Source organism: Oncorhynchus tshawytscha, linkage group LG18, assembly GCF_018296145.1.
Source record: "Oncorhynchus tshawytscha isolate Ot180627B linkage group LG18, Otsh_v2.0, whole genome shotgun sequence".
Lineage (NCBI taxonomy): Eukaryota > Metazoa > Chordata > Actinopteri > Salmoniformes > Salmonidae > Oncorhynchus > Oncorhynchus tshawytscha.
In genome coordinates, this window is record NC_056446.1 from 25,035,240 (window position 1) to 25,048,743 (window position 13,504).

Consider the following 13,504-nt stretch of genomic DNA (forward strand, 5'->3'; position numbering starts at 1 on the left):
AACTATGTTAGCCAGTTAGCTAATAACTATAGTCCAGATTGGCAACCAGAGGAAGAAGTGGTGTGCGAGTGATTAGATTTGTGTGCCACTGCGCACCGCCCTCCACACTGCACCACCTGCCTGCTAGTTGGTGCCTCTCACGCGCTCCTGATTACAAGCGTATGTGTAGGGGTTTTATGAGTCTGTGCTTTGCCCAGAGTGAGAGGCAGATGGGGAGCTGAGGTTGTTAGTAGGTCCGTTTATCTCACCTGGAGTACTGTACTGTGGAGGTGAATGCGGTCAGGGGAGTGTGGAGCTTACTGAAAGGATTGACTCAGACAATGTTATTCCTCCAGACGAAGGCTTTGGTGTCATATTGGGTGCTCAGATTGAGTAATGAGTGTACTAGAAAATGTCTCGAGAACCTACATCTTTCCTCCATTCTACCATGTTCGAACATATGAGCTGCTTCTATTTTCTCCCTCGGAATCTCTCCCTCATTCTCAATGACTCTCTCTCTCTCTCTCTCTCTGTGTGTTGTGTAGGATGGTTCTCTGGGGAACATTGATGACCTGGCCCAGGAGTATTCTGAGTACTACAACACCTGCTTCAGTGACGTCAGCGACCGCATGGAGGAGCTACGCAAGAGACGTGTGTCCCAGGACCTCGACATGGTACGTCCCCACAAACACACTCATCACATACCGAGTACTTACAAACACCAATCATACTGTTGCATGTCCCCACAAACTCAAGGCCATCAATCCTGCTGCAATACAGTGGAACTGAGTCCCCACAAACCATCACCTACAACTGCAGCAGAGTATAACCACGTCCTATCAAAACAGGCAACCCACCAGCTTAGATCAATACAATATCAGCTAAAGAGCTGTGGTGATCCAGTTCTTCATGGCTCTACAATTTGTTGTTGAATTTATATAGAATACAACTATGCTGATTTTACTATTGTGAAGTGAGAGCCAAAATGCTTGAGGAAAATGTTCATTTTGTCAGATCTCCTTTTTATAATTCATAGTATCCTCAAACACGTCGTTCTTCGATCAGTTCCCAATGTGCTGCCAACAGCCTGGGAGCCAGACCGGGAGTTGGGGGAGGGAATTTTGGAGAGCAATCCAGTGAGTGTTTGTGTTTGTGACTGTGTTCTAAAACACTTAGTTTGCCCTCCTGCCTCCTGGTGCCTGAAAGTGCTTGGTTGTGTTTTGGGGCTTCTAGGGGTTCTCATTCACATGGATGTAGGGTAGTGGGGCATGGTACCTCTGGGTTGCCAAGTTACTGGCTGAGGTATTGAAGAATGCAGCTGCTCCTGGCAGAGAGTGCTGCTCGGAGTACCCCTGGGGTCTATGCTCCATACACACACAACACAGAGAGAGATAGGGGGGTTAGTGTTCATATGCTAGCTTGATTAACAGGCTATGATAACACTATTCAAAGTGATTGGTGATTAGAATCCTTGAAAACAGACAGCATCTGTTCAGTTCTGAATTCGCATTTCCAGAAGTAGTAAGCTGGACTGACCTCAGTTTATTCTACTCATCCTGAACATAAAAAGAAGCGAGCCGAATTTAAACAAATTAAGCTCAAACAAATCCAGCACTTACAAATATAGTAACTGCTATTTATTTAGTTTTATTCTGTAACAGAAGTCACAAGGACACATTTTGGGTTGAGCACAAAAACAGATAATTCAATTAATTGGGAAGAGAGTGACCATACCTACGCTAGAGACATATTTGTAGGACTCCTATTTAATTGACAAATTTTCACCGTTAATCTCCTCAGCTCTATCATAAAGTACTATCCAGTTATAAGCATAATAGAGTTTGAGCTAGATATTGATTAGAAAACGAGAGACACATAGGAAATCCCCCAGGCTTTCAGCAGCCATGTGGTTTTGGTTGATTTGAGAGGTGGTTCTCAATGAAAGATGGTATGGGTGATTTATGGAGGGCTCAGCTGTCCTGATTGATGTTGGCCAAAGATTATGTCTGCTCTGCTCTCAGAGCTTTCCAGTGAAGCAATCTCACATCCATCATTGAAGAGTCAGTGTCTGTCGTTTGAGAGAATCTCTCCATAGTTTTATGTGTGTGTGTGTGTGTTTGTGTGTGTGTGTGTGTTCGTGCGTGTGTGTGTGTGTGTTCGTGCGTGTGTCTGTATGTGTGTTTGTGCATACTGTATACACTGAGTATACCAGACTTTAAGGACACCTGCTCTTTCCATGACATAAACTGACCAGGTAAATTCAGGTGAAAGCTATGATCCCTTATTGATGTCACTTTTTAAATCCACTTCAATCAGTGTAGATGAAGGGGAGTAGACAGGTTAAAGAAGGATTTTTAAGCCTTGAGACAATTGAGAAATGGATTGTTGTGTGCTATTCAGAGGGTGATTGGTAAGACAAAATATTTCAGTGTCTTTGAACAGAGTATGGTAGTAGGTGCCAGGCGCAACGGTTTGTGTCAAGAACTGCAACACTGCTGGGTTTTTCATGCTCAACAGTTTCCCTTGTGTATCAAAGAATGGTCCACCCAAAGGACATCTAGCCAACTTGACACAATGGTGGGAATCATTGGAGTCAACATGGGCCAGCATCCCTGTGGAACGCTTTTGACACCTTGTAGAGTCCATGCCCTGACGAACTGAGGCTGTTCTGAGAGCAAAAGAGGGGGGTGCAACTCAATATTAGGAAGGTGTCCCTAATGTTTTGTGCACTCAGTATATATGTGTTTGTGCGTGTGTGTGTGTGTGCCCCTGTTTATGTGTGTGTCTGCATGTGTGTGTGTTTACGTGTGTGAGAGGATGAGTGAAGTGGGTCACCTCTCTGTACGTATTGGGAAGGTTGGGAATGTTCCATCCTGGAGAGATAAAACAGGGGAAAGGAAGCCTGGATTTACTGCCTGTCTGTCCTGCCTGGAAGAGAGAAGAGCTGGCTGGGTTGGGACAGGACGGGGGCCTGGGGAGTTGGGGTGGGAGGGCTGCAGAGCATCTTTAACAGAGCTAGAGGAGGAGGAGGAGGAGCACCTAAGAGCCTGCAGCTGTCTGTCCCTCCTGCACAACTTGGAAAGGAAAGAGGAGGAACAGAGAGAAAGGAGGGAGGAGATATGGGGGGAGATATGGGAAGGCTGTTTATTCACAAACTCAGCAGAAGCCAGCTGTAGAAGGAACTATATATCATGATAACTACACTGAGCTTCAAAGTATTGGGACAGTGGCACATACTTTGTTGTTTTGGTTCTGTACTCCAGTACTTTGGATTTGAAATGTTACAATGACTATAAAGGTTAAAGTGCAGACTGTCAGCTTTAATTTGATGGTATTAATCTAATAATCATTGTATCATTTCAAATCCAAAGTGCTGGAGTACAGATCCAAAACAAAAAAAACGTGTAACTGTCCCAATACTTTTGGAGCTCAGTGTATATTTAATAACGCCATATTCCATTTTATATGAGAACATACTGACATGATGCATCATATGCATTCCACTGCCTTTTCACAGTTTTACCAATGGCACAACTAACCGTTGAAGACAATACTATGTCTTTCCCAGTATAGAAACAGAAGCACATAGCAGACATTGTCCAGTCAGTATTTAGTGTTTTCAGGAGAGTGTTCTTACCAACTGCTGTTACTCCACTCTCCCTTTGGCTGGTGTTATGCGTCTGGACTGGACACCTTCTCAGACGGCCTCAAAACTGGAACAAGGGAGGGAGACGGCGCAGAGAGAGAGAGCAGGGATATCTCACTGGTCATCCCCAAAGCCAACACCTTCTTTGGCTGCCTTACCTTCCAGTTCTCTGCTGCCAATGAATGGAACGAATAGCAAAAATTGTTGGAGTTGGAGACTTATATCTCCCTCACTAACTTTAAACATCAGGTATCTGAGCAGCTAACCGATCGCTGCAGCTGTACATAGTCCATCTGTAAATAGCCCATCCAATCTACCTACCTCATCCCCATATTGTTTTATTTACTTTTTTGCTCTTTTGCACACCAGCATCTCTACTTGCACATCATCTGCTCATCTATCACTCCAGTGTTAATTTGCTAAACTGTAATTACTTCGCTACTATTGGCCTATTTATTGCCTTACCTCCTCACGCATTTGCACACATTGTATATATACTTTTTTCTGTTGTGTTATTGACTGTACGCTTGTTTATTCCATGTGTAACTCTGTGTTGTTGTTTGTGTCGAACTGCTTTGCTCTATCTTGGCCAGGTCACAGTTGTAAATGAGAACTTGTTCTCAACTAACCTACCTGGTTAAATAAAGGTGAAATAAAGTTTTTTAATAAAATGAGAGAGAGAGGGAGACTGGCCAAATAAATAGAGAGAGAAAGAAAGAGAGAGGGAGAATGGGTAGAGAGAAAGAGGGAGATAAGGTAAAGAAAGAGAGCAAGAGAGAGAGGGGGTGGGGTATTACTCTTGTGTCATATGAAGTGTGTCCAGACAGTGTCTGCTAGACAGTCCCATCTAGGATCTCTCTGAAGAGCAATAGGAATGAGTTATATAAAGTCATTATGTTAAAAGGTAGAGACGGACAGTACAATGGGCTGGCATTTAGACGTCCCCGCTGGGACATGGCCTTTCAGGGAGGGGTTGTCTATCACAAGGGACGAGTGTGGTGCCTCTCAGAGGACTTGACCACCCCTCTCCTTCAAAACCTTCTCCTCTTCTTCATTCTCTCATCACCAGGCCTCTCCTCTGTACTGGCCCCATTGTAACCTGTCCTCTTTTCCTTTTGCTGTTCTGATGTGGCCTCCCCTCCCTTCTTCACACTCCTGCTGCAACACACAATGAGCCCTCCCTGTCCGGTCTGGACCAGCCTTTAGTCACTCCCCAGTCACCTCAGGCCAACACTGACCCTGAAGCATGTGACCCTGTGTCAAAGGTCACTGCAGCTGTTAACTTACCTGAACCTTACACTTTGGCTAGAAGAAGCAAACTTGACAGTGGACATTGGAAGACTGTTCCTCTGTTGTGAGAAAGGCCGTAGGGGAATGTTCTTCAATTCTGGTCCCGGAGACCCACAAGGTCTGCATGCTTTAGTTCCAGTCCAGTACCAGCACACCTGACCAGATTCAACTAATTAAGGTCCTTAATTTACTGTGGGTCTTCAGGACCAGGATTAAGTACCACTTCCCAAGGGTAGTCTGGGAGGTTTGTCTCTTAGTCTTTGTACCATGGCAGGCTGTAGTGTTCTACATGTGACTGACTGATACCACAGAGCTGAAGTTGACCCTTGAAAAACACTTTGGAATCCCTTTACAGCTGTGGTCAGGTATTTGTCGACAATGCAAAACCATAGCCGCTTCATAATGAGGTCACAAATCCAAGTATCACATACTTGATATAGATCCAATTTGCTTTCTTGTTTTCTCTCTCACTACTCCTCCAGACATCTTGCAACACATCAAACTTTTCGGGGGAAAAGTGTTGCACAAACCAAACAAAACACCTTGTTAATTTGATTTGTGAAACGCTTCCCCCAACCTCAGAGCCTGTCCCGACTGTTGTCTTGGTTGTGTTGTAGAAGTGGGGTTCTTGGGCTTCCGAGTGGCGCAGTGGTCTAAGGCACTGCATCTCAGTACAAGAGGTGCCACTACAGCACCACTACAGTCCCTGGTTTGAATCCAGGCTGTATCACATCCGGCTGTGATTGGGAGTCCCATAGGGTGGCATACAATTGGCCCAGTGTTGGCCCGGTAGGCCGTCATTGTAAATAAGGATCTGTTCTTAACTGACTTGCCTAGTTAAATAAAGGTTACATCTTTTTTTTAAACAGCCCCATAGATGTTGATGGAGGCTCTCTGTCTCTGTAATGACTATCAGCGTACCCTCTTCCTGACTGACCTGTTAGTTTTATGAGCAGCCAGAACACAAAGTGTTAGGCAAACATCCCTCTAGGAGAATGAGGGCCATGGATTAACTCCATCACGCACAGTCGCCAAGCTGCCTTATAGTCCCACTGACTGTGCTACTTTCTCTTCGGGCTTGATTAAGCTTGATTGGTTTGGTCGAGAACAGTTAAACCCCACTGGTGATTCTAACAGAGTGAGCATTAAACAGATTATAAGCAAACCATTATATAGAAAAGCCACATCTGTGGAAGACTTTGGAACCTATTTGTGTCCCAGTCTCACTCGTCTCTCTACAGCCCAGTCTAAGTACATCAACCCTAGCCATGTAATTGGTGCTGGATGGCTACAGCAGTACATTGGCCTGCTTTTCGTCCCACAACAAGCCATTGTTTACAGACAGCTCGTTGAGGGAGCTTACGTCTCCCATTTTCCACCTGTAGAAGTGAGAGATTATGTGGTAGCCTAGTCTTGCATGACTGTGTGTTATAGAATGGACTACAATGGCAGCCCACGGGTGAATAATGGTAGACCCTGGATTTAAATGTGTTTTAAACGCTTATTTGATAGCGAAGGACACATTCAACCCGACAAATCTTAAGTATTGTTCCTAGAGATATTGGATATGCCTCTGTAACATTAAAACGCTATTTTGGTGAAACCGAATAGTTTTGATTTGGTTGATCAAGGACACCAGGCTACGGAAGCTTCCGGAATGAGAGATCTGTCTGTTAACAATGGCTTGTTGCGGGAAGAATGAAGTCTTAGATCCACTGAGTGCTGGATGACCGATGGTGTTTTATGCTGTCTGTCTTTCTGTGATCAGAGAGACACTGAGGGCAGGGCAAGACTGGGCAGGTAGATACTGGAGATACAGAAACCCTGTAGGGGCAGACTGGACTGGCAGGTGCCACCTCACTGGAGACAGTTGTATCTCTCTGATTGGATCAGATATGGAGGACAATAATAAGCACAAAAAGCATGTTGTATTTCATCATAACAAACTCTCTGATGCTAATCATTTGTCAAGGTTGACTAAATGTCCCTAGGTTAGTGGTTAGTGAAATGCAAAGTCTTCTTTCCTGCACCAACATCCAGGTTTCCAGGTAAGACACCAGAGAACCCCAGTCAGTGACATGTCAGGTGTTGTTGTGAGAGAATCTGTACAGGTGTAAGATCTTCATTTGAGCCAGTTTGCTACAGCAGGAAAATAGTCCCCGCAGCAACAGGAAATGTGGATGATTATGTGGATTATAATTTATGGACATTTTTTGTAGGGGTTGATAAATTTTTCATCTTAAATTTCAAAGTGTAAATTACCATCGTTAGAAGCCTTTTAAAAACTCAAATAAACTACAAGCTTGCATTTCCTGCTTTGCAGGAACATTCTCGTCATCAAACGAGTGATCCAATTAAGATCCTACATCTGGTAGCGCCTCATGTTCTCTATAATGGTTTCTAATGTAGAGATGCGTGTGAGCCTCAGTTGGTTCAGGACTCAAGCTTAGGCATGTCTGTGTTGCGCTGCTCTGTGAGGTAAGCTGATGCCTGTAATTATGGGCTAATACCTGGTTGAAGAGAATTCACCTCATTACTTTGATATGGGGTCAGTTCAACAAAGTTAGACATGCTACAGTAGGAGACAACCTGACTCTGGGTTTGCTCCAGCTATTCCACTTCCTAAACGTTATTTATTACTTAGCCTATTATCTTTCAGGCACAATAAGCACCCAACAGGAAAGCAAACACGTTGACGTTTTGTATGTGTGTTGAAGGCCAGAATGCCCAGGTAGTGTCACTGCCAACGAAAGTGGTTTGCACTTGGCGGTGTAGCTATCAGCAGAGGTTTGTCTATAGATGTTTGGTGTTGCTGTGTTTTTAGACCCTTGGCTTAGCTGCTCTGCTAGTGAAATATTTATAGATTGATGAAGTGTGTATTTAACTGTATTAGTCCGTTTTGGATCATAACCATGGCTACACACACACACACACATATACACACACACACACTTAATCGCAGACATTGCAAAACACACAAAGACACCGTAAATCCAGGTCCAAGGCGGGCATGTTGAACTACAGTCTGCTGCATCACCCCTGAGCTGCAGCGTGCCACCGTTCATTTACAGGAAAATACTCCACAACCTCACACATACAGACTGGATCATGACTAACACCTCTATTTACTTTCCTTCTGGGAGGGCTCGTGTGTGTGTGTGTGTGTGTGTGTGTGTGTGTGTGTGTGTGTGTGTGTGTGTGTGTGTGTGTGTGTGTGTGTGTGTGTGTGTGTGTGTGTGTGTGTGTGTGTGTGTGTGTGTGTGTGATTAATAATCCACACACGCATGTGCTTGTCAGTGATGTCTTCAGGATCAGCTGGTTCAGCAGGCTTGTCTCTCCACAGTCTTGTTTATCCACTAACTGTCTCTCTTGGCTGGGACTGGGCTGGTGCCAGGCTCCCCAGCTGGCCCCGGTGCTCCCACGTCTTCCTCCAGGTGTGGACATACAGCCACCTCTCTCACCCTAAGCCCTGCCCCAGGCCACCTGGTCTGGTTTGGGCCACCTGGTCTGGTTTGGGCCACCTGGTCTGACCTGGTTTGGGCCACCTGGACTGGTCTGGTTTGGGCCACCTGGTCTGGTCTGGTTTGGGCCACCTGGTCTGGTTTGGGCCACCTGGTCTGACCTCGTCTGGGCCACCTGGTCTGACCTGGTCTGGGCCACCTGGTCTGACCTGGTCTGGACCCCCTGGTCTGACAACCAACATAGTAGGCCTCAGTGTGTTTCCAAAGCAGGCGTACATATGGTCTGCAATGTGCTGGGATTTTCTTAGTTGGTTTGCATGCTCTGGAGCGTGGGAGTATTGTGGATGGAACATAGCTCTTGTGTCTCATTCTCACCACTCCCTTCTCCCTCTCCCCTTGTTCTGACTTATTTGGGTCTAAGGTAGCACTGCAGATTTCATTTTAGTTTCTGTACCCTTTGAAAAGTGGTATTTGTTTTGCGCTGCTGGCCCTCAGTGAGAAGTGTGGGCTGCACTAGAGTTGGTTCCAGGTTTAGTCTGGTCAGATGTTCAGGCTCCTGTCTGCAGGGTAGACATTGTGATCCTCATTAGCAAATGTCTCCTCTCCTCCTCACTCCAGTAACTTTCCACGCTCTCTTAACTCTCTTCCCCATCTCTCCCCATCTCTCTCTCCCTCTCCAATGCCCGTTGAACAGTATGTGACGATGCTCCCTACTGCTCGCTCATCATGTCAAACCACCGTTCACCATTCACCATGCGCGACAAGTAGCCTACAAACATTTCAGTTTTTATAAACTGCATTACTGCCTTAAACTTATGAGTGCAACATTCGTTTGTGCTATTAGAGGTAACACAAACTCAAGGACTATTTATTTTGTCGCACACACCACATCCTTTCTCTGAAACATATGGTGTCAGCAGCACTGGCTGTCAATCCCTGCTGAACTCTCAAACAGTTCTTGTTCACTCAAATCTGCAGTGCCTTCAGAAAGTATTCATACCCCTTGACTTATTAAAAATGTTGTTGTGTTACAGCCTGAATTCAAATGGGATTAAATTGATTTTCTTCTTCCACCCATCTATACACAATACCCCTTAGTGACAAAGTGAAAACACATTTTTAGAAATGTTTATTGTTTACTGTTTACATTTATTGAAAATTAAGTACAGAAATACCTAATTGCATAAGTATTCACAGCCCTGAGTCAATACATGTTAGAATCATTTGGTAGTGATTACAGCTGTGAGTCTTTCTGGGTAAATCTCTAAGAGCTTAGCAAACCTTAAATTGTATAACATTTGCACATTATTCTTTTAAAAATTCTTCAAGCTCAGTCAAGTTTGTTGTTGATCAATCCTAGTTTTTTTCTCCATTTAACTTCACCAATTTGGACTATTTTGTGTATGTCTATTACAGGACATACACAAAATAGTCCAAATTGGTGAAGTTAAATGCACACTTCATCAATCTATAAATATTTCAAATGGAAAAAAAAAACTTGTTTCAAAAAATTACCAAAAAATTCTAACTGAAAAGTTGTGGGTGCATATGTGTTCACCCCCTTTGTTATGAAGCCCCTAAATAAGATCTGGTGCAACCAATTGCCTTCAGAAGTCACATAATTAGTTAAATAAAGTCCACATGTGTGTAATCTAAGTGTCACATAATCTCAGTTTATGTACACCTGTTCTGAAAGGCCCCAGAGTCTGCAACACCACTAAGCAAGGGCCACCACCAAGCAAGCGGCACCATGAAGACCAAGGAGCTCTCCAAACAGGTCAGGGACAATGTTGCGGAGAAGTACAGATCAGGGTTGGGTTCAAAAAAAAATCAGAAACTTTGAACATCCCACGGAGCACCATTAAATCCATTATTTAAAAAATGGAAAGAATATGGCACCATAACAAACCTGCCAAGAGAGGCCAGAGAAAAAGCCATTGCTTAAAGTAAAAAATAAGAAAACACGTTTGGTGTTCGCCAAAGGCATATGGGAGACTCCCCAAACATATGGAAGAATGTTCTCTGGTTAGATGAGACAAAAATTGAGCTTTTTGTCCATCAAGGAAAACACTATGACTGGCGCAAACCCAACACCCCCAACACAATGTGTTTCATTGGCAGGGACTGGGAAACTGGTCAGAATTGAAGGAATGATGGATGGCGCTAAATACAGGGAAATTCTTGAGGGAAACCTGTTTCAGTCTTCCAGAGATTTGAGACTGGGACAGAGGTTCACCTTCCAGCAGGACAATGACCCTACGCATACTGCTTAAGCAACACTCGAGTGGTTTAAGGGCAAACATTTAAATGTCTTGGAATGGCCTAGTCAAAGCCCAGAGCTCAATCCAATTGAGAACCTGTAGTATGACTTAAAGATTGCAGCACGCCAGCAGTACACCAGGAGCAGTTTTGAAGAAGCTTATAGAGACATACCCCAAGAGAGTATGTTTCCCTTCGAAATTCAACGTATTATGGATGTCTATTTTTGATGGATTAATTCCGCGTGGTTAATGTTCGGGCTATGGTTTGGGGAAGGCTTAAAACAAAAGAATTCAAAATGACACACCAGTAGCATCAAGTATCATTAAATATTCTCACGGCTTGCTAGACTATCGTGAACTGCGGTGGCTCAGTGGTCTAAGCAGCGCACTCTTGCGCCCAGTGCTGGGCAGTCTTTTTCTTATTTTTTTGTGAGCACCGAGGAAGGCATATATATCATCGTTCTCAGGGCCTTTTCAAATGTCTGGAATCTAAGTCTAATTCTAGTGATCAGGCTGCATATTTTTGTTATGTACAAGGCAAGAGGAACGTTTGTTGACTTGTGTGCCTTTTCTGAGAGTTAGCTTTGCATTTCTGGAGCATCGGGAATTCACATCACGGCTTGGTGATGAAATTGAGAGGGGATGTGGGTTTGTTTGCTTGTTTTTGATTGAGTCCTCCCCCTCTCTCCCTCCTCTCTCCCTCCTTAACTCTCTCTCCCTTTCTGCATCTTGGAGGAGTAGGAGGAACAGAGGGTTGCTTTGTGCTCCTGTCTCTGTGGGGCTCTATCTGTGTTTTGGAACAGAGCTAGAAGCGGAGGCTGTGTGTGTGTGTGTGTGTGTGTGTGTGTGTGTGTGTGTGTGTGTGTGTGTGTGTGTGTGTGTGTGTGTGCGCACGCACATGCCAGTTAAGTGCTGAGATGATAAGCTATATGGAAGCCGCAGAAACAGGTATATCACCAGACACCTCCTTCACAGTGGAGTGGGCATCATAGACAACAGGCATATCACCAGACACCTCCTTCACAGTGGAGTGGGCATCATAGACAACAGGCACATCCCCAGACACCTCCTTCACAGTAGAGTGGGCATCATAGACAACAGGCATATCACCAGACACCTCCTTCACAGTGGAGTGGGCATCATAGACAACAGGCATATCACCAAACACCTCCTTCACAGTGGAGTGGGCATCATAGACAACAGGCACATCCCCAGACACCTCCTTCACAGTGGAGTGGGCATCATAGACAACAGGTATATCACCAGACACCTCCTTCACAGTGGAGTGGGCATCATAGACAACAGGCACATCCCCAGACACCTCCTTCACAGTGGAGTGGGCATCATAGACAACAGGCATATCACCAGACACCTCCTTCACAGTGGAGTGGGCATCATAGACAACAGGTATATCACCAGACACCTCATTCACAGTGGAGTGGGCATCATAGACAACAGGTATATCACCAAACACCTCCTTCACAGTGGAGTGGGCATCATAGACAACAGGTATATCACCAGACACCTCCTTCACAGTGGAGTGGGCATCATAGACAACACGCACATCACCAGACACCTCCTTCACAGTGGAGTGGGCATCATAGACAACAGGTATATCACCAGACACCTCCTTCACAGTGGAGTGGGCATCATAGACAACAGGTATATCACCAGACACCTCCTTCACAGTGGAGTGGGCATCATAGACAACAGGTATATCACCAGACACCTCCTTCACAGTGGAGTGGGCATCATAGACAACAGGTATATCACCAGACACCTCCTTCACAGTGGAGTGGGCATCATAGACAACAGGTATATCACCAGACACCTCCTTCACAGTGGAGTGGGCATCATAGACAACAGGTATATCACCAGACACCTCCTTCACAGTGGAGTGGGCATCATAGACAACAGGCATATCACCAGACACCTCCTTCACAGTGGAGTGGGCATCATAGACAACAGGCACATCCCCAGACACCTCCTTCACAGTGGAGTGGGCATCATAGACAACAGGCATATCACCAGACACCTCCTTCACAGTGGAGTGGGCATCATAGACAACAGGCACATCACCAGACACCTCCTTCACAGTGGAGTGGGCAACGTAGACAATCAGATTGCAAAAAATCTTCAAATCAAGTATGTCTGTACCTGTGTCTGTAACTACATACTGGGTTTTGCTTGCAAATGGGATAGACGTTGGTCCAGCCTCACAGATATGTTCCTCTCTATTCAAAACCACTTGTCTCAAACAGCTCAGTCGCTGTATGTATAGGACTGTGTAGTGCCACAGGAACAAAATAATTACAGGTCCCTCTAACTCAGTGTAAATAGAGTTTTATGTCCTTGGCTTGGCGCTCCCTGACTTATGGGAATCCCTCTATTCCCCTGGATGGACATTCTGTTCAACAGCTCTTCCAAACTTATTGATTTACAGATGGAGAAACTTCCGGACCACTACCATACCACGGGTTTCCTGAGCACTCTACCAGACTGAGCGATAGACAGGCTAGGGGACAGACAGACAGGCTAGGGGACAGACAGACAGGCAGACAAGGAGGGAGACAGGCAGCCTAGGGGTCAGACAGGCTACGGGACAAACAGGCAGACAGACAGTCAGACAGAGAGACAGACAGACGCTGTAGAGCTGCAGTAGCAGACCCGAGGAGAGGAGGGATGGACAGCTCTGCAGACAAACAGGGCAGCTCACAGTCATAGAGTATGTTCTGGTTCTGAGTGTCATGACAGTAACCTCTGTTCTGGTGCTACAAGTAGTGTTGATTACGGCTGAGCCATGTCCAGTTATTATCTGGTCAATGGTGCCATAATCAATCTCAGATGGAAAGACAAGCAGGCTAGAG

General features: G+C 45.2%; 1 protein-coding gene across 1 annotated transcript in view; it reads left to right on the forward strand.

The window, feature by feature from the left end:
• LOC112217780 (SAM and SH3 domain-containing protein 1-like) overlaps positions 1 to 13,504 on the forward strand; it is a 311,457-nt gene that overhangs the window by 224,028 nt on the left and 73,925 nt on the right. Inside the window, 1 exon segment of the mRNA XM_042300861.1 lies at positions 525 to 653. Within this exon segment, the coding sequence (XP_042156795.1) occupies positions 525 to 653 (129 nt within the window).